General features: G+C 37.5%; 1 protein-coding gene across 11 annotated transcripts in view; it reads left to right on the top strand.

Moving 5' to 3' along the window:
• CDK14 (cyclin dependent kinase 14) overlaps positions 1 to 21,360 on the top strand; it is a 723,056-nt gene that overhangs the window by 493,314 nt on the left and 208,382 nt on the right. For all 11 annotated transcript variants that reach the window (XR_012002660.1, XM_072764239.1, XM_072764240.1 and 8 more), the window contains one exon: positions 20,791 to 20,884. Coding sequence is in view for 10 of the 11 variants with exons in the window: in XM_072764239.1 (XP_072620340.1) it covers positions 20,791 to 20,884 (94 nt within the window). In the remaining variant the exon portion in view is untranslated. The remainder of the gene's footprint in view (positions 1 to 20,790; positions 20,885 to 21,360) is intronic.

Below are 21,360 nucleotides of genomic sequence, written 5' to 3' on the forward strand. Positions count from 1 at the left end.
AAGGCTTATGAAGGCCTGAGAACCACATTATAAGAAGTGCAAATGTGAAAAGTAGCTTATCTGTGTAGTTCCTCCTGTCAGAGAGTTCTGCTCTAGCCATCGAGGTCGTTGCTCTGAATAAGCTTTAGGTTTCTTTATAGAAGCTCATAAATGTGTTTACAGTGACATTTGTTTTTAAAGTGGAAAGTCACTTGGGATTATCCTAAGGGATTAATTTTTAACATATGGCGACTAATGTAGCTAACAAATAATAGTATCTCATCAACATCACGGTGCTTCTGGGGGCCACAGTGTGTAGTGGCACTACCTTGTGGAATCAGTGACAGTGCTCCTCAACACAATGTGTGAAAAATCAGAGCACACCAGTCTCTTCCTTTCATCATCTTTTTAAAAGCTAATTAACATATTAACTATGCTTGTCAAAATGTGGGGCAAATCGTTTATAAATAAGCCTGTCAAATATAATGAGATTGCATATTAAATCATCCCTTTCTCTATTACATCTCTGATTTAAGATTAAAATTAATTTATTTAACATTGTAGCAGCTGGGTGGTTAGAAAAAAATTTCCATACCAGTCTTGATATATAGAAAAATGTCTGCTTCTAGATTGATTTTGCATATATCAGAAGAGAAATTGCCTATTTATTGAGTATTATAAGGCCACTTAGCATTGCTTTTTATTAAATAAGACTAATCACCATATATATTGGCAATATACGGAGTTCTGTCTTCATCCTTAATGACTATTCTTGCACCAAGGAAATTTATGTAATGAAATAAGATTCCCTAGGACTCAGGTTTGTTTGCCACTATTTTAAGAGGGAGAATCATAAATGAATTCTACTAGAGCCCCCATCCTGAATGTAAATTTGTTATATATAAAGTCCTGTCTTGGATAACTGAGTGATAGTAATAATAGCAATTGGGTCTTAGGAAATAGTAATCATAATAGTAACAATAATAGATATCTTATTGGACACAAACTGTATTCTAAGTTTCTCTTATGCATTTTTTTGTCTTATTCATTTTAGTTACTATCCTTATTGCACCATGATACAGTGGAAGAAAACAAAGCACAGAGACTAAATAAGATAGTAAAGTTCATTTAGTTAATAAATAGAGACCTGCAAACTTAGGGCTAACTCAACCACAAAGCTTTTTCTTTTCACAACATTTTATGTAATCTCTTAAGATGATTTCTAAGAACTTGGTTTTTATTTTACTAGTAAAGTGATTCTATAACACAAATACAGTAAAATTCCTTTTTTTATAATTTAGGTTAGGCTCTGAATCATTTTGTGTACTTTACATTCTTTGAATGAAGGAGGTGGCTTTCACTGTCACTCAGTTGGTTTATGGACTGCCTTTCTCCTTTCATGTCAATGTTCTGTATCATGTAGTTTTATTCAGTGAGGAATTTCTTTGAAATAAACTTATGCTGTAAATCACTGGATTTATAATACATTTTCATGAGGCCATTATCTATGCTGGCCTGTATTTTCCCAACTCTTAACCATTACTCATTTACCACTTCTGCTAAAATGAATGAATCCATTTTAAAAAGAATGCTAGTAGTGCCCCTGGGTGGTGTCGTAAGTTAGGTTTCCAGCTCAGGTTGTGATCCCAGGGTTGTAATCTCAGGGTTCTGAGATCAAGCCACACATCAGGCTCACACTCAGTGGGGAGTGTGCTGAAGACTCTCCCTCTCCCTCTGCCCATTTCCACCTCTCTCTCTCTGTCTCTCTCTCTCTCTCTCTCTCTCAAATAAATAAATAACTTTTAAAAAATAAAAATAAATTTTAAAAAGAATGGTAGTAAGAATGAGAATTTGAGTTCAGAAGCTACATAAAGTCATCTGTCTGTCAACAGTATCTACACATTTTCTTATTAATCAGTTGACAAGACTAAAGAGGATTCAAATTAGTCATTGTCAAAAGGAAAAACTCTTTAAGAATCTTGGGAGCTGCTCAATTAATACATGATTCAATGATTCAAGTGACTTGTTGATGTAGCCACTGATGATGCAATAGAACATAACAAAAGAACAGGGCATAGTCAAATGAGCATCTAGGTGGTTGAAAGCTGAGCTCATGGGGAACTATAGCTTCTGAGCCCATTTCTACTGCCCAAGTCCCTTAAAGTTAGGAAGACCATGTAACATATCATCCATACCAGGCTACTTTTGAGAGTTAATAGTTACTCTGCTAGGCAATATGTGTAAAGTAGAGATTTCACTGTGGCCCTCTTTCTCATAAAGCACTAGAGCAATAATTTGTTAAATACTAGTAGTCAGAAGAGCCTTAATGCATTTGAATGCATAATTCAGACCTAAGGATTGCTGGCTACAAACTCGAGAGTCCTAGCAGAAAACTTCTATTACCTTGCTTAATAATGAATTATCTCTGGAAGTACAATTCTTGAATATTAGATTATTATGGCATTATAGAGTGGCTGACAAAATGTTGGATTTAGCAGTGGCTTTGGAGTACAAAGGAACCAGTTCTATTTTTCTATCAAAAGCTTAGCTTGGTTATCATTTTTACATCTCCTGTTTGTTCGTCAGTGTTTGTGAGAAAACCAGTGGATGTGTATTTTTAATGGGTATGTTCATTCATTTATTAGTGATAATTTAACTGAATAAAAAATATATAATGAGGCATTATATGTAGTCTTCACTACTAAATGTTTTAAAATACATTAAAACTTCCCTATTTTTTTTTAAATTGGCAAAGTAAAAGGCTACCCAAAAACTGATTATTGAATAACCAATTATAATGACTAAGTTTCACAATTTTAAGAAAGCCCTTGGTATATCCAGCTGCCTCATTGGTTTGTGAGAATTGCAAGAGATGGTTGAATGTGAGATTCTTTAGGAAATCTAAAACTCCACAAATGCAGAGAATAGTTTTCTTATCAGCTCTTAATATATTAATCAGTTAACCCAAATATATTACATTTATATTGAAGTATATAGGGTGCTACAGAATATATCAAAGAAATGGAAGGTGTTCAATTTGATTTTAGGGAGATTAACATACTGTCTGTATCTAGAGAGAGAAAAATTTTGGCCTAGGATGAGAATCATCTTGTGTGTGTGCGCATGCGTGTGTGTGTGTGTGTGTGTGTGTGTGTGTGTGTGTTTAAATATGTGAATTAAGTCCTCCAAATTTAGACAACATTGGATGTACACTGGCATCTTTTATGTCTTAATTTATGTATTCATTCATGTAGAAATCAGAAATTAGTTCTCTAATCATGTAAGTGGTAGTGGTTTGCTGTGTTAAAGAGAGGCAAAGGTGTAATAGAAAACACATTAAAAGCCTAAATTTGGTTCTGTCTCTGCCACTCCTTACCTATGTGATTTTGGTTGACCAAATCACTTAAGTATCCCTATCTTTAGTTTCCAAATCAGAAAACTATCTCAAGTATAACCTGAGCTTAACTCATAGCCACCACAACAGTAACAATAACAAAAATAGTAATCTGCCATACCCATACTTAACCCCCTCTTATTTCCCAGAAGCAACTATTTTCAACTCTTTTAATATCTACCTCCATATGTCTTAAGAAATTGCTTATATTGCTATTTATTGATTTATTATTTTAGACATTATCTGCTAAGTAGGTGTTATGGTAGATGAGGATTTAATTTTCTTCCATCACCCTTACCCCGCTCCACCTTCAGTTCATCTTCTAGTAAAGAATCTATATCACATTTTGACACATTAACATGTAAATATTATTCATAGTAAGTCAAGCAGTATTCATGATTATGTATCCTGCTTGCATAACCTTTTGCTTTTCCTGGATTTTATAATTGTCTCTGATTTTTATTAGTTTAGTTGTCTTTGTTCTGATTGTTCATTATTTATAGGTGCAAAATATTTATCAATTGCATATGAAAAAATATTTTCCAAATGTTCAAACACATCAGCAAATCTATCAATCCCATTTAATTTTCTTGACATCTCTCTCCCTCAGCTTTTTCCTTGAAATTTTCCTCTCAGTTCTGATTCCTTGCTTTAGCAGAGCTGAATATCAGTCATGTTGTGACTTCCATTTTGCCCCTCTACTATTGTTGTAGGTTCTAATAAGATGGTTATTTGTTTCTCCTCAAATCTGTTCTCTACCCATTTGTGCCCTGCCCTATGTCCTGGACAGCTAACCCCTATGGAATACATCTTCCAAGCTGCCTTGGCTCCTGGTTTCCAGCTGGATTCAGGCAATAGACAGGGAAGAGAAGGAGATTGAATATTCTTCCCTAATTCTTTTCTTTAGCTCGTATTTCTGAAAATGATTGACTATAACTCCTGTGGGCAGATCCTTATTCCATGGCTCTAGTTGTCATTAGATTCCAAATAACACTTTACCTTTTTAATTCTAGGGTTAGTAATGGCTGTTAGCTCTAAGGCAGGTAATGGCTTCCTGCTGTTGCTAGTCTCTTAGTGTTTCAGTATGTCTTATTGGTTCCCTTATACCCCTGTAAGTAATCACCTAATTAAAGTTTGTTCTGAGTTAGAGTCATTTTCCTTCTGGACCTTTACTGGTTCCATATTCCTTATTTCCTGGATTCCATGTCTTCCATCTTTAGTATACTAAAAAGAATGCATCAGAGATGGAATTTTCAAATTCTTAGTTTTCTGAAAATGTCTTTATTCCACTCTCACACATGATTGATAAACTTTGGCTGAGTATATAATTAGGTTTTTTCCTCCCTCAGAATTTTGAACGCATTACTTAATTTCTTTAGAGCTTCTGCTATTGTTACTGAGAAATCTGATTCTATTCTTATTCGCAGTCATTTGTATGCCTGCTCATACTTTTTCTCTGGAAAATATTAGACTCCTCTCTCTAATCCTGATATTCTGAAATTTTGTGATAATGTGCTTTGGTTATTTTTTTTTTAATCGGTGCTGGGTAGATTCTCTTCAATATAAAGACATTCAGTATAAAGATATAGTTCTTATAAAAGTTCTTGTATTTTTTAATGACTTATTTTTAATGATTTTATTTTCTTTACTTTTGGGAAAATTTGTAATAGTTTGATATTGAAGCTCCTAACTTAATCTGCAATTTTAAGAAATATTTTCTTTCTTATTTTACAACTTTTTATCTTTCAAACTTTCTATTTTTTTCTTAAAACAATTTTAGTTACTATATGTATAAATGCCCACTTCCTTTTTCTGTTTTTTTACTGGAAGCTTTCCTTCAATACAGGGTTGGGAGGAATCCCTCGCTGTCCATTTACTTTTATAAATGAGGCACTATAAATCCTATACCTATGGGGCAACAGTTTATTATATATTGTTCAGTCAAAAAGCCAGACTTTTAATTGGGAGATCCACACATGTCAGTGTCTAAAGGCCTAGTCTTTGGTCTTCCTCAGATGCTGATTCCTGGCATCTGACATCCTCAAGGCAGGACAGGAAAGAGGAGCTGTTGGTCATACAGAAACATGTTTCTATTTACTGAAACATATTTTTTTACTTAATTTCCCTTTTTTCAGATCTGTGCCTCACCCTGATATCTTTTATGTTCAGTTTGAGGCCTTTTGGGTTTAATTTCTCCAGAGGATAAATACTTAGTGTCCCGTTGGTGGGTTGGGATGGAAGATGGTCAGAGAAGACCTATGGGTCAGTTGCTTTGTACAAGTTTCCAGGTTTCCACTTGCAGACTTATCTTTACACTTTCTAGAACCTGTAGTCTCCCAGTCCTCTGCCTTTTCTGAATTGTCTAGGTAAGTAATCTGACTGTAAATGGAGGTTGTAACTGCCTGTGGTCAGCCTAGATTTGCCAAACCTTCAGCAGGGAGCCTGCTTCTCCCTCTTCCTTTGCCCCTCCCCACTGCTTGTGCTCTTGTGCACCCTCTCTCAAATGAATAAATTACAAAAATCTTTAAAAAGAATAAAAAATAAATAAAACTTAATCATTGTGACAGGCACTTAGTTTTTCTTTCTTTTTTTTTTTTTTTTCATACTCCAAATGCTTTACTGTTCTGTTGAGATTCTTACAAATACTGAAAAACACTCAGCCCAGGCCCAGCAACCATGGTCCAGTGCTGGGAAGCAGGGTAGGAAGGTGGGTTAGCATTAAGGTGTGAAGGGCTGAGGCCAGACAGCTGGCAGCCTGGTCTTCTGCTCTCCATTTCTGTCACCCTCCCGAGGACAAAGGGAGGGCAGCCAGACTTCAGGATCTACTCCCTCTGTTGCCTCCTCTTCTGTTCAGATTTCCCCCTCGGGGGGTGTCTGAGCGGCCCTCCATCTCTGTTAGCCTGCACAGAACCCCTCTAGCCGCCTCTCCCATCTGCTTCCCTCTTCCTGTGGTCTCTGGATGCCCAGCTTCATTCCTTCTGACTCTAAGCAAGGCAGGAGTGGAAGGGAGAGGGCTGGACTGGGGTCTGGCAGGCTGAGCATCGGGCTTGGAGACACCAGCAGTGGGTGGCAAGGTGGTGTTCAGTCCCTCACCCCAGCGTGAGATGCCCAGGGTCTTGGGCTCAAGAGTCGGCTGTATGTACCTGATATGGGCCCACAGCTGAAGCATGGCATTACCAAGAACAGAATCTGAATAGCTCCCTATTTTCCTATAGACGTGTGAGTTGTTCACCATTTGCTATGGTATTTTATATTTCTCCATATTTCCATAGAGACAGTAGATTCTAAGAATGAGATGTTACATAATTGTATTTTCTATAGAGCTTTTTTGTTCTTATTGATAATTCAGTAGTTCTTCCTTGATTGCTACCTTGTACCACTTTTGCTTCTGAAAACAGGATATATTCAGAGCCTACTGTAAACTCAACCAATTTTAAACTTTATTATATTAACTATATAAATTTTCATCTCTTTGTCATTTAATCGTAACATTTTAATTTAGAAACTGTTTCAGAGTTTTATCAACCCAGTGAAATCAATTCATATTTTTGTTATATTGCTATTTTGTGGCCATTTTAAGGCCCTTACCACCCCCCACCCCACCCCCAATCTGAAAATGCTTAGTAATGTTGCTCACATTAGCTGGTTGGTTGTGGCACAGGGGAAAAACAAAATAAACAAACAAGAAAACCTCTGGAGTCCTAGGGCAGCCTCCTTCCCACAAAGATCTCCCTTGCACAATATGAGCATTCATTCATTTATTCATTCAGCAAAACCATACAGAATGTCCAGTGTTTCAAGAGTGCAAAAGACCTGATCATTAACCATAAGCAGTACTGGGACCAATGTTTCCAATTGTTTAGTCTGCACAGTCACATTCCAGGGCACATCTTTGAGAGTATTCCATGAAACCCACAAACTTCACCAAAAAATGGACAATGTGGATTTCTAATGGAAAGGTTTTTGCCCTCAGGTCTCCCTCATAGTATCTAAGATACCACTGTCACTCACATATCCTCCATCCAGTCATATATCTTAGTAGTACCCATGTCAACATTCTTAACCATAGTCCATCAAAGTCTAGCTATGCCATGTGATGACTAGAACTGAATAGAGTAACTTAACACTCTGTAAATTGCAGTTCAGAATTCTCATAGAATAATAGAGTAATTTACTTGAAGGTTTCAGCAGCGATTTCTCTTCGTTGTATGCAGATATGGTTTCTCTGAAAAGATTTGAATATGTCATTTGCTTTGATCTTTAAGAGAATTACCCATGAACAATTTTTTTTCCTGATTCCTTATTTCATATTATTGCAGAGGGATTAATATATTTGCAGGGAGAAATCTTATAACTCCTTGTTCCGCATCAGCTGTCATATAAACAGAAATTAAAGATGTGCAAGGCTTATTAATTTGTTTTCTCTTGTCCTGCGTGGTCTACAGTTATTCCTTGGAGAAGTGCTTTCACTGGTAGCATTTGAAATGACTAATCAAATGGGACTTCTCTCTTTCTGTATCGTTCCGTAGTATAAGAAATGCTATTTTTTTGCTATCCAATGCGATATTTTGAGTCTTACATTTTTTTTCCTTACCATAGTCCTCTGTAAGGGCCTTACGTATTTACATTTTTGTGTTAATTGTAACTGTTTCTTGGATGTCGTTAGTACAAATATTCCCACTTAACTATATAACCCGTAGCTGTTGTTTTAAGATTTTATCTCTGGGGTCTTCATTATCTATGGGAGTCTACTTTGCATTTTCAAGCATTTTTAAACATCCACGACACTCTTATTTTCAGTATGTGAGTAATGATGATCGACTTCAGTTTTAAAGGATAGTTTTATTGTTTTCTCTCACTACACCTTAATTTTGAAGATTTGATTTTGTTTTATTTTTATTCTTGTTAGCATTTGTGTCATCAGTAATGAGGACCAGTTTGCCATCCCTGTTTCTTCTTTTCTGTAATCTGACCAGACTGACCAATAGACATGTTCTAACTAGGGAGACAGCATGGTATCATCACAGAGGGATCACTGGCCCAAGATTCAAGTCACCACTTCAGGTTCTGGGACTAAAACTAAGATATTTAAACACGTAGTGTAGTTTCCTTACATGTAAAAATCAAAACATTGTCTTAGGCATTCTCTATATTTCGTCCAGCTCTTTTAGTGTTCAAGAAAATTGTACTGCTAAACCAGAGGTTTCCATGGAGACTGCTGGAGTAGCTTACAAATGAAGTTAGGGTTTAGGTATTTTGGTGAAATTTGGCTTAGATATTTTACTGAGCTGATTTTTTTGTGTTTAATATAATAATAATAATAATTCTAAATCAAGTTCTTGTCTCTACTGCAGTGTAATATGTTCATTCCTCAGACTAGCTTAGGTAATTCATTCATTCATTCATTTTAAGGATATTTATTGAACACCTGTATTGTACCAGACACTGGATCAGGTCTGGGCTTACAAAGGTAAGAAAAGTCTGGGGATGCCTGGGGGGCTCAGTGGTTGAGCATCTGCCTTCAGCTCAGGGCATGATCCTGGAATTCCCAGATTGAGTCTCACATCAGGCTCCATGCAAGGAGCCTGCTTCTCCCTCTGCCTGTGTCTCTGCCTTCTCTCCTTGTCACTCATGAATAAATAAATAAAATATTAAAAAAAAAAAATAGAAAAATCTGTCCAGGTCTTCATGGCCAGAAGGAAAGGCAGTGTGATAAGCTATCACACAGGTATACAGTTAGTATACTGGCAGCTCAGAGGTGAAGGTGATAAACCTACCCTTGGTTGTTAGTTGAGGAGAGATGGGAAGGTCAAAGAAGGTGTCATCAAACAATAATTACTTGGGCCTGACATGTCAAACCCATCTTTCAGAGTTGACAAAACTTTGGTAAAGGGACGTATAGGCCATGCCATGGACAAGAGTGTCCTACCAAGGGGTGAAATAGGTGATATTTGTGGGTAAAGTAGAAGAACACAATTTAAGAAGTAGTTGAAAAAAAAGAAGGAATGGAGGGAGGGGGAAAGAGGTTGGAGACCAAATGGAGAAATATTTAGGAATAGTTAGAATATGACAATTTGATTATGGAATGAGAGTAATACAGGAAGGGCAGGGGTTTCAGATGACTCTTGAGTTTCTAGCTCAGGTAACTGGACCAGAAAGCAAAAATACAGCTTTGCCATATTATTAAACATATACACACACACTAAAATATATAGGTACTAAAATATATGTATAATGAAGTATATATACTAAAAAGTGTAATTAGATACATGCATATTAAAATATGATTAAGAATTATTGTAATGTAAGGAACATTAATGCCATTGGTACTTTAAGGTGGGTGGACTTCTTAATATTCCTCCTAAGTCTTCTTTTCAGATGTGGATGCTGGGAAGGTGGCTTCCACTCACCCAGCTTGTACCTCCTCCCAAGTCAGCAGCAGGTCACCCTAGGCCTTGGCTTTGCTGAACTACAATAATAACTTTTCTGTACTTCATTCTTCGTTTTTGTTTAATATTTGTTCTGATATGTTTAATTTGTAAGTACAACTTTTCAGAGTTGTTTCAGAGTTTGAAAAATAAATCCTAGAGTTTCCCCTTACATAAAAGATCTGCTCAGATCTGTTTTGGATTGAATGTTTTCTGAGATGAGCTTTTACACACAGTCTAGGGTTTGGTTCGGTTTTGTTTTCATCTCTGAGAGCTCCACAGGAGTATTTGACTAAGATATATTGTGCCTATCTGTGCCTAATGAACCACTAACCACACAGTAAATGATGAGTGACAGTTTAATCAATTCAGTTCCTCAATAGTCACCAAGGGCATGTGGAATGTAATTTTTTAATCTTTCGCTTTTCAAATATTGCAAATGCCAACATGAAAAGATCACGTCTATTACATGTAATGAATTTTCGTACAAGTTACAGAAAATTTTTTCATTTTTAAATTTTGATCTTTTAGGAGCTAACCTTCTAGAGAACAAAACTCTTTGGTCCATTTTACAAATACATAAAATCCAGCAGAGAAAAGTGAGAGAAAAATGGCCACCTTGGTGCATCAAATCATACCAGCTTTAATTGCATAATGGTGCATTTCAGTGAACCATGGCTAAATGAAATTACCTATTAGGTTAATTAATATGGAACCTTTCTGAGTTAGTATTGCATCACAGTGTGTAAAATTCAGGTTGTGTTTAGCATTTAATCTAATTTACTTCACCAGTCTGCTGTTTCTTTGTTGTTCCTTTGGCTGGAACCTGAATACACATTCAGAAAATTAATCTGAGTTATAAAGCTCCTTTCAAAATACAATTACCAGGTGCCAAGCATCTGCCTTTGGCTCAGGTCATGATCTCAGGGTTCTGGGATCAAGTCCCTTTTTGGGCTCCCTGCTCCATGGGGAGCCTGCTTCTCCCTCTGCCTCTACATCTCTCTCTCTCTCTCTCTCTCTCCTGAATAAATAAAAATTAAAAAAAAAAAAACAGAATTACCTAGATTCCTTTAGATTCATGTTCCTCAGTTTCTGGTCCTGTGACCAGTAGCATCTGCATTGCTTAGGAGGTTTGTTAGAAATGCAAGATCTCAGGGCACCTGGGTGGCTCAGTTGGTTGGGTGTCTGATTCTTGATTTTGGCTCAGGTCATGATCTCAGGGTCCTAGGATCCAGCCCCAAGTCAGGCTCTGTGCTGAGTGTGGAGCCTGCTTGAGATTCTGCCTCCCTTATCCTCACTCACAATCTCTTGATCTCTTTCTCTCTCTAAAACAAAACAAAACAAAAATAAAAATAAGAGAGAGAGGAAGAAAGAAAGAAAGAAAGAAAGAAAGAAAGAAAGAAAGAAAGAAAGAAAGAAAAGAAAGAAAGAAACACACACTAGGGTGGCTCAGTGGTTGAGCATCTATCTGCTTTTCGCTCAGGATGTGATCCTGGGATTCTGGGGTCGAGTCCCCATCAGGCTCCCATAGGGAAGCCTGCTTCTCCCTCTGCCTATGTCTCTGCCTCTCTCTCTCTGTCTCTCATGAATAAATAAATAAAATCTTTAAAAAAGAAAGAAAGAAGAAAGAAAGAAAGAAAGAAAGAAAGAAAGAAAGAAAGAAAGAGAAGAAAGAAACGCAAGATTTCAGGCTTCAGCCCAGACCTTGTCAGTCAGAGTCTGTATTCTACTAAGATCTTCATGTGATTAGCATACACAATAAAGGGTTAGAAGCAAAACTTCAGATGCTTTTTTACTAATTGGCACATAGGCTTTGAGGAGATTTCTGGTGCTTGCCTAATATTGGAAGAGAAAAGCAAAAGAACTAACTTGCAGTGAATTATGTTTCTGCTCATTTGCTTTCTTCCTGCCAGAAGTAACTTGACCCTGTCTTTATCTACAGCCCACCTTCCAAATGTTTTGACAATGCGCATAGTTCTGAATGGTTCTAAATAATTATTTGAACTTGAGTAGAGGCCTCCTAACTTTCAGCTAGAGAAGTCTGTATGGAAGGGACAGGTCTCCCCTCAAGGTGATGGTGTGAGCTGGGTGGGTCACTGTCCTCTGCACATACTCAAATGTGCCATGATCCCTCCCAGACTCTGTGGTTAAGCTCTGCTACTTGAAAATGAAACTGTCACTGTCTGCTTAAAGATTTCTATCCTAAGGAATCTCAAGCTTTTGCTAATAAATGGATGAGATTAGAAGTGAAAATCCAAGAAAAATTTTTTGAGATTTTAATTGCACTATATTTTAAAGTATTAAAGTCCTTCTACTTTGTGTACTAGGACTGAACCAAACTATTGCCCTGAGAATTAAAGAAGAAGGAGAATAGTGTTTTATTTCTGCTGACCAGAAGAAGATTAATGCCAAGTAGAAAAATAATAACCTCTAGGTCCTGTTTTATACTTCTTAATGTGAGATAATCATTTATTGGGTTAATTAACATCTTGTAACATTAATGTCTTCATGAGAAAATTAAGTATACTCCATTTGAAATGCCATATGTCAAATGCAGATATTACTTGAGTATAAGAGCTGATGGATCTAATTAATCCCTATTTTTGTTGAAGGATATAGTTATCCAACGGGATTTTAATAAACAGGTACATTACATTGCATCTTAACTGGTGACATTAGTGACCAACCCGCTTTTGTTCAAGTCTGGGAGGACTGCTATATTGCCATAACCACTTTGATTCATTTGAACTGTGTCTTTAAAAGTAAGAGACCAAATTCTGATTCTGAGAACCTTGATAGTTCCTGGTCTATTCATATGTAAATACAGTACAGTTGTAGGAAGTGACCAGAAAAGCATGGAGTTAGGGGACCTAACCCAGTCTGAGAGATCAAGAAGTCTCCCCAGAGAAGTGGTGGTGATCTTGCTCTTCCCTGTTCTGATGGAGAAAAGCTTTTGCCCCTTTTCTAGAACTTCCATTTTTTCTGCATTCACACTCTCCACTGATGCCCCAAACTTAATAGTTCAGATAAATTTTTCATTTGCCATTGAGTATGCATATGCATTTTCAAATACCTTTATATCAAAATTCATCTCTGGTTAGCTTGCTGCCCATTATTTCACGTCGAACCTTACTGACATGTCACGGTCTAGCCTGCAGTTCTAGGTGGCTCCTGCTGCTTCTAAGAAAAAGTTCATGGGGACGCCTGGGTAGCTCAGGGGTTGAGCATCTGCCTTAGGCTCAGGGCGTGATCCCACATCGGGATCCCTGTGAGGAGCCTGCTTCTCCGTCTTTCTGTGTCTCTGCGTCTCTCTCTGTGTCTCTCATGAATAAATAAATGAATAAATCTTAAAAAAAGAAAAAAGAAAAAGTTCATCAGAAAGCACAGAGGTTGTTTTTCCCTCATATAGTGAAAACTCCAAATGCAATGGCTTTTCTACTTAAAATGACCAATTCTATATAAGGTCCCAAGGAGATGCAGTCCATCTTCATTTTTGTAAATAATAAACTTGACATTTTAGAAAGGTTTTAAACTTATAGAAAAATTGTAAGGACAATAGAGAATTCCTATATACTCCTCACCTGGTTTCCTCTGTTGCTAACATCTTACATTACTGTATGTACTGTGTGCTTATGGTCCTTTTTTCTCAACTAATGAATCTACAGTGTTTTATTGCTATGAACTAAACAGATTTATTTTGATTTCACTAGTTTTTTCTTAATTTCTTTTCTTGTATTTTAGGATCCCATCCAGGATACCACATTACATGTAGTTGTCATGTGTTTTTAGTTTCCCCTGGGTTATGATGCTTTCTCAGACTTTCATTTTTCATGAACTTGAAAGTTTTGAGAAGTACCAGTCAGGCATTTTGTAGACTGTCCCTCAGTTTGGGTTTGTCTAATGTTTTGGGGAGAAAGACCACAGAGGTGAAGTGGACATTCTCATCATATCATGTCGAGGGTACATACTATCAACATGACTTATATCTCTGATGATGTTAATTAACTTTGATCATATAGTGAAGGTCCGGTTTGCCAGTTTTCTCCGTTGTAAAGTTATCATCCACCTCCCATCCCCACTCCTATACCCTACTCTTTTAAAACAGGTTAATTAGCTCCACTCTTAACTTTGTAGTAGAGGGAGAGGGGAGGGAGGCTTGCATTGCTTTGGACTCATTCAGTCACCAAATATTTTTGAGCCCTTTCTATGTGCTGACATGCTGCTCTGCCCCAGGAATGAGATGATGAACACAACTTTATCCCTGATCTTGGTCTTCCATCTAGAGGAAACACAGCCCAAAAAAAGAGAGATGAGTTAATATCCTTTGTGAGGAAGGAAACAAACCAGAGAATGGAGGGTGAAATATGGGGCCTGGGCAGTAAAAGGAAACCTGCCTTACGTATGGTGGCTGGGAAAGACATTTCTGAAAGGAGCTGTTTGACTCCAGACTAACAAGAGGCACTTATCCATGCATAGGATGAGGGGAAATGTATTGTGAGAGCAACATTAGCTCATGCACTGTCCTAAAATGGGGAGGAGGATGGCATGTTTCAGGAAAAGAAAGCAGAGCAGCATGACCAGACAGAAGAAATCTCATGGATATGAAATTGGTGAATATGTGGGGACTTGACACAGGTCTGTATTCTTAGTTTTAAGGTAGAAAGAAGCTTAAGATATAATTTAAAAAAATCTAATTCCTCTCCTTTATCAATATAGAGATACCGGTGTTTGATGTGGATAGAAGGAGAGCAGATGGAAAGAAAATAACTTGAAATCCTTTCCAAACACAGCAATTATATTTATATTACACAATATTATATTTATTTTCATTTATCAGGTAAAATTTTAATATTTATAAAAATAAAAGGTAGTACTTCCATACAATAAAATTTGGCCTAAACACAAAACAAAAACTCCTAAAAAAAGTTCATAAAAGTGAATTCTCCTTTCACCCTATCCATTATTCAGATCAACTCCCCAGACTCTCTATTTTGAGAAGAAATCCCTTTGGGAGTGTTGTATAAGCACTTTTATTAAAAAACCAGCCTACACATTTGCTCCTAGTTTATTTCTCACTTAAAAATACTCTAAAAAGGGGATCCCTGGGTGGCTCAGCGGTTTGGCGCCTGTCTTCGGCCCAGGGTGTGATCCTGGAGTCCCAGGATCAAGTCCCACATTGAGCTCCTGGCATGGATCCTGCTTTGCCCTCTGCCTGTGTCTCTGCCCACCTCCCCTCCTTTATCATGAATAAATAAATAAATTTAAAAAAATACTCTAAAAAAACTTTAAGATTAAAATATTCATCTTCAACCATGTTTTAAGAATCTACTAGTGTTTTGGTAAAATGCACAGAAACTTGTAAAGCATACTGACCACAGGAAAACTGCTGAGGAAAATAGTGAAAAGCCAGATCATGTCTGAGAGCCGATTTCTAGTACTGATTTATTCACAAATAATCATAATATGTAGTTTCTTTTGTTTTTCTCCATAACTGATGAAGATGATTTCTTCTGTTTACAAGTATGCTTTTAGGCAAGTGAAGGGTAACATAGATCAGGATTTGGCAAACTTTGTCTGTAAAGGAGCAGTAGTACATATTTCAGGGTTTTCAGGGCATAAGGTCTCTGCAGCAGCTACTCAACTCTGCTCTGAGGATGAGAACGCAGCATAGACAACACATAAATTAAATAAAATCTTATTAACCCTGAAATTTGAATTTTATATAATGTTTGTATATTGTGAAATATTCATCTTGATTTTCTTTGAACCATTTAAAAAAGTAAAACACATTCTAAGCTTGTAGGTTATAAAAACAGGCACCAGGCAGGATTTGGTCTGTGGTCTGTGCACCCCTGTGTATGATTGTATGTGCGCCCCCCAGCCCCCACCCCGGCCCCGGAGGGGAGAGAGGGCTTTTAGGAGAGTTGTCTCATTCATTTGCTGCCATGAGTGGAAAAGAATGAGGTGGCTTTACATCCAATGACTGTAATTGCTTCTGTCCTTAAGACTATTTTATCTTCTGATCTGCCTGTAATCTGGATGTTCACCTGTATGTCCAGTTGGTGAGCTTTGTCCATCATGAATCCTGGAATGCAGAAAAAAATTGAGTCAAAGCCTAGGAATAAAAAGCAAGTTCTTAGCCTAGTGTATGGACTTCTGCTCTCTTTAACTTTCTCTTCCACTTTCTAAGCAGAGCCATCATAATAGCATTTGGCTCTCCCAAGATTCCTCATGTATAGGGTACTGCTTTTGCATCTGGAATGCCCCATATCCACTCTTGTGCCATCACACCATAATGCACCATATTCCACTTTTCTTGTCTTGTTAAACTTTAGGGGTTCAAGTTCTTCCTCACTCTTCTACCTTGGGCTGAGCGTGTCCTCCTGTACTTCTTTGCTATTTATCATGGGAATTACCTAGACTATTTTAGAATTACTGTGTTTATAGTATACACACATACATGAAGGAAACTTGATAGTTTTCCCCAAATTGACAATAATCCAAAAAGTCTACATGACCATGCCAATCAGGAGAAGTGAAGCTGAAAGAAAAGAAAACTTTTCCTTTTTTTAAAACAAGATTTTATTTATTTATTCAGGAGAGACACAGAGAGAGAGAGACAGGGACACAGGCAGGGGGAGAAGCAGGCTCCACACAAGGAGCCCGACGTGGGACTCGATCCAGTGACCCCAGGATCACATTCTGGGCCAAAGGCAGGCGCTAAACTGCTGAGCCATGCAGAGATCCCTGAAAAGAAAACTTTTCTCTACTATCAGAAAGGAAAGTCACCATTTTTTTTTTTTTTTTTTTTGGAAAGTCATCATTATGCTAGAGGAAAGACTAAGTTATCTCTGTATTCTCTTTGTAGGAAATATTTTAAAATTCTTATAGAAGAGGTAATCAAAGATTATGCAGCCAGAATTATGGAAAGAAAAGTATTAGAGAGGTGTGTCAGTCAATAAATAGGTTACATCATTTTTCTGAATTTAATATTATTTGTTATATGTGTTAGCTTTTAAAACTTTGTGATTTCTTTTGGTTTCTTTTCTCATCCTGAGTTCACTTTTGTGCTCAATTTTTCATAATTTTGTATACTTTTTCAAAGATTGATTGATTAACTTTAGAGAGAGTGCACATGCAAGCAGGGGGAGGGGCAGAGGGAGAGGAGAAGAGAGAATCTCTAGCAGACTCCTCACTGAGCACAGAGCCTAATACAGGGCTCCATCCCAGGATCCTGAGATCATGACCCGAGTTGAAATCAAGAGTCAACCACTTAACTGACTGAGTCACACAGATGCCCCAATTTTGTATACTATGTCAAAATAAGAACTCCCAAATTGACCTTCAACTTTAAAAACTTGTGCCTCCATAATAATAATTACAAAGAATGATCAATTCTGCTGCACCTGAGTGGCTCAGTCAGTTAAGTGCTTGGGATTCCCTCTCTCCCTCCCCCCTCTCCCCTTGCCCCTTTACCCCCACCCTGCTCTCTCTCTCTCTCTCTCAAATAAATAAATAAATCTTAAAAAAGAATTATCAGTTATGCTTAAAATCTTATTTTGAACCGTGGTGAAGAAATCATACATCTGCAGCAGAAATTAAATTTGAAAGTTTTTAATTTGAAAGAACTGAAGAATACATGAGCATGGATGGGTTTTTCATACATTATCTTACCAGGTAAGGATTAACTAATCCTGTGTGAGAGTTTGTACACACTGCATTCTGTGACAGCTTTAATTGTAAGCTTTGTGACCAGTTCTTATTCTTGAAAAATTTAGACTTTGTGGGTGATAATTACATAATTATTCAAATGGCCAAAGAAGCAACAAATTAAAGGAGACATTTCCTGAAATAAGATTATATACCATAAGTATAGAATTTAAGTGATTGAATTCTCTTTCAGTAAACCATAGGGCAGTCAGTTTAATCCATCGAGAGAGGGAGTGCAGAGTAATAGAGGGTAGCAAGGGGGGGAAAAAGTGAAGCAGGCAATAGTCCCTTCATATTAAATTAAAGGGCTTTTATTGCTGTGTGGCAATAGGCAGCTCCAGTAATAAAGCATTCTGCTATGCTATAATATGTTGACACGTTTGATACTTCTACTTTCTAATTTTCTTGTGCATTATATCTGAATTTATACATCCTTTAAGGATAATTCTGTCAGCTTTATTAGTATATCCTCATACATCTTTGGAAAATGATATCATCAGGAATGACCATTAGAAATGAGAGTCCATGTCCCTTAGCCAGCTAAGTGGTTAAAAGCCTATGGAAATGCTGTATCATCGTATTCCAACTGAGTAAAATTGCAGCATAGATTTATCTTTTAATTGTTTTAAGTATCACATTATGGAAATGATAAGACCCAAGCCAGGGTAACAGCATTTCTGGTAAGTGTGTATAATGGTCACCTCACCACCCAGCCCAGCTGGGTGCACAGTGGAGGCAGCTGTGGCTTCTGCCGAGGGTCTGCACACTCAGAGCTGTAGCTTGTGCTGGGAAAGACTAAAGACAAATTGTAGTGAATAGAGAATATATTCTGAATGTCAAATAAAAATAAAGGGAAGATGCCAGTACAATTTAAGATCTAAGATATTTTATGTAAACATAAATGAGAAGACAGTAGAAGAGCACCTGAATGGTATGATCAGTTGAGCTTGCAATTCTTGGTTTCAGCTCAGGTCCTAATCTCGGGTCCTGATAGTGAGTTATGATCTCGGGTTCTGAGATTGAGCCCCACGTTGGGCTCCATGTTCAATGCAGAGTCTGCTTGGGATTCTCTCTCATTCTCCGTCTGCCTCCCCTGCCTAGTGCTCAATAGTGCTCAATCTCTCTAAAATAAATCTTGAAAAACAAAATTTTAACAAAAGAAGACAGTAGATATGTAGGTCAGTAATCTTAGAAAATTATTGGAGTAAAAATTTGGAAAGCCACTAAATGGAAGTTTTAGATTTAACCAGGCATCTGAAGCCCTAATATTTATAAGAATATCATTGCGTTTTAATATGCTAATAAAATGATTGTCAAAAGTATGTTGTGTCTCAAATCTTAAATGAAAACAACTTGTGTTAAACCCAATCTGCCTAGAACACTGATTTTAAAATGAATTCTTGGCTATTTAAGTGGAATTATTTTTATGATATATAAAGTAGCATTTCTTTGATTTTAGTCATTTTGATTCTATTTACTTTTAGTGTCTAATTTGGAGAGAAATTAGGTGCTGTAATAGAGAAGAGATTTCTGCAAATGCATTACTTCTTTAATTCTATACTTTATGTACAACTGTGATAACAACTGGGGCAGTTATAGAAATATAGTCCCTTGTCCTTAACCTCAAAAGGATCTAAAATAAGTTAAAGACACAAGGGTTTTTCTCACCCTAAGTTAAATATGAATGCAGCAATTGAAGAAGTGTCCCAATATGTTCATGATTTCATTAGAGTACTTTTAGGAAACATAAACCCATTTAAGGTAGAACCATCTAAAAAATGTGTGTGTGTGTGTGTGTGTGTGCGTGTGTGTGTGTGTGTGTATTTATTTATTTATTTATTTACACACATGCATATCTTGGAGAATTGCTAGAAGGTAGAGAATGCTAGCAAAATCAACGGATTATCTGAACATCCAGTCCTTAGGAAGGCAGGAACGAGGCCATTTCAGGGGATTTCATCTGCATGAAGACCCTTCTTGCTAGTGCTCTGCCATTAATGTGTCTTATCCCATTGACATAGGCTACTTTTTTTCCATCCCTCTCTCAAGCGATTGTTCTTTAAAGTCCCAGCAGAAGTATCTCATTGGCTCTCTGCCTATACTATGGATTGGTTGTTCCCACTAGGTTAGATTCAGGCCGCTGTCGTCTGGGAGCTAAGTCTCCTGATCTGCTAGCCTGCCTTGTTAGACAAGGACCATGAGCATAGTCTGCTGAGCTAGGAAGGGAAGTTGGCCGTGGTGGATGGCTGATATGTTGAATGAGAACTTAACAGAATAAACTCATAAAGGGAGCTATTCTGTCTCCTGGACTGTTTGTGTAAGGCTTTATGGAAGAAATGGCCTTTAAATTAGATTATAGGAGCTGGGTTGGATTGATAAGTTAAAAGCAAATAAAAGAAGGAAAGAGTTATAGTAGTGAAGCAATTTGAGTCAAGCTATATGGGTTTACGCCTAGCCTATGGACAATCAGTCCAGCTTGGCGATCCTCATGGTAGCTGCCCTGAATAACCTGAACTACCTGAGTCAACACCCAGGATCCAACCTAGATGGATTGAAAAAGGATCCCTTCAGTTTGTGTTCAGAATATTTGCAGTTTTAAATAGATCTCCCCACCCCCCACCCCCCCCCACACAGATGATTTTGGTGCAAAGAGAGGTTCAATAACTCCTGGACAGCTGGAGAAAGAGGATTTGTAAAACGGGGCAGGAAAGGGCTATTTGAAAAAGACTGTGGAGGCTTTCTAGATCAGGCTAAGGAGTTTCTTAACTGCTTCCAGTAAATGAGATGGAGTGTTATATTTTATTGGTTGCCACCATTTTCTTTTTTTTTTTTTTTAATTTTTTAATTTTTATTTATTTATGATAGTCACACACACAGAGAGAGAGAGAGAGAGAGAGAGAGAGAGGCAGAGACACAGACACAGGCAGAGGGAGAAGCAGGCTCTATGCACCGGGAGCCCGACGTGGGATTCGATCCTGGGTCTTCAGGATTGCGCCCCGGGCCAAAGGCAGGCGCCAAACCGCTGCGCCACCCAGGGGTCCCTCCCACCATTTTCTAAGCCCAGTGTAGCTAGCTGCAGCTATTAGGGATGTTTCAGGACACCAGACAGAGAGGGAAAGGAAAGACATGGGGTCTAGATGTACATGGCACAGCCTTTGATACTCACTAAGAATGTCATTTATTCATTGTCTCTCCTCTATAGGAGTAGATGTCCTAATTCCAGATTTAATTTTCCAGAATATATTGGAGTTTTGGTATAACTCATCCTTCTCTCTTTAGGGGGGTCGGCTGCATCTTTGTTGAAATGATCCAAGGAGTTGCTGCTTTTCCAGGAATGAAAGACATTCAGGATCAACTTGAACGAATATTTCTGGTAAGTTCTTTACAGAGTGCTTCTGAGAAAAATTGGTTTCTTATTCATCCCTTGATGACAAATTGTACAGTGCTAGTGGAAAATGATTTTAAACAAATTTATGGGTTGTCACATTTAATTCTAATGTATTTTTGCACCTCTGAAAAAGTAGGAAATAAGTTAAGAATTGTGTTTTTAAACTGTACATGCATAATATGCCAAAGTGGTAGGAAACGATAGGATGTCGGCAGCAATATGAAATAGTGGGGTTAAAAATGAGGGCTCTGGCAGAAGAATTTCAAACAGTTTATGTAGATGCCACCCCCAAGTGGGTGGAGCTTAACTCCCTCCTGCCTCACCCACTGAAATATGGGCTTTGATTGGTAACTTTTCCCATAAAGTACAGCTTGGAAAAAGGAGAGTAACTTTAAAATGGAGAACAACCAGGTCTTCAAGGCCAGCATCATCACAGACAAGTCATGTTGATAGACTGTACC

The sequence above is a fragment of the Vulpes vulpes genome, chromosome 7 (genome assembly GCF_048418805.1).
Source record: "Vulpes vulpes isolate BD-2025 chromosome 7, VulVul3, whole genome shotgun sequence".
In the NCBI taxonomy this organism is placed as follows: domain Eukaryota; kingdom Metazoa; phylum Chordata; class Mammalia; order Carnivora; family Canidae; genus Vulpes; species Vulpes vulpes.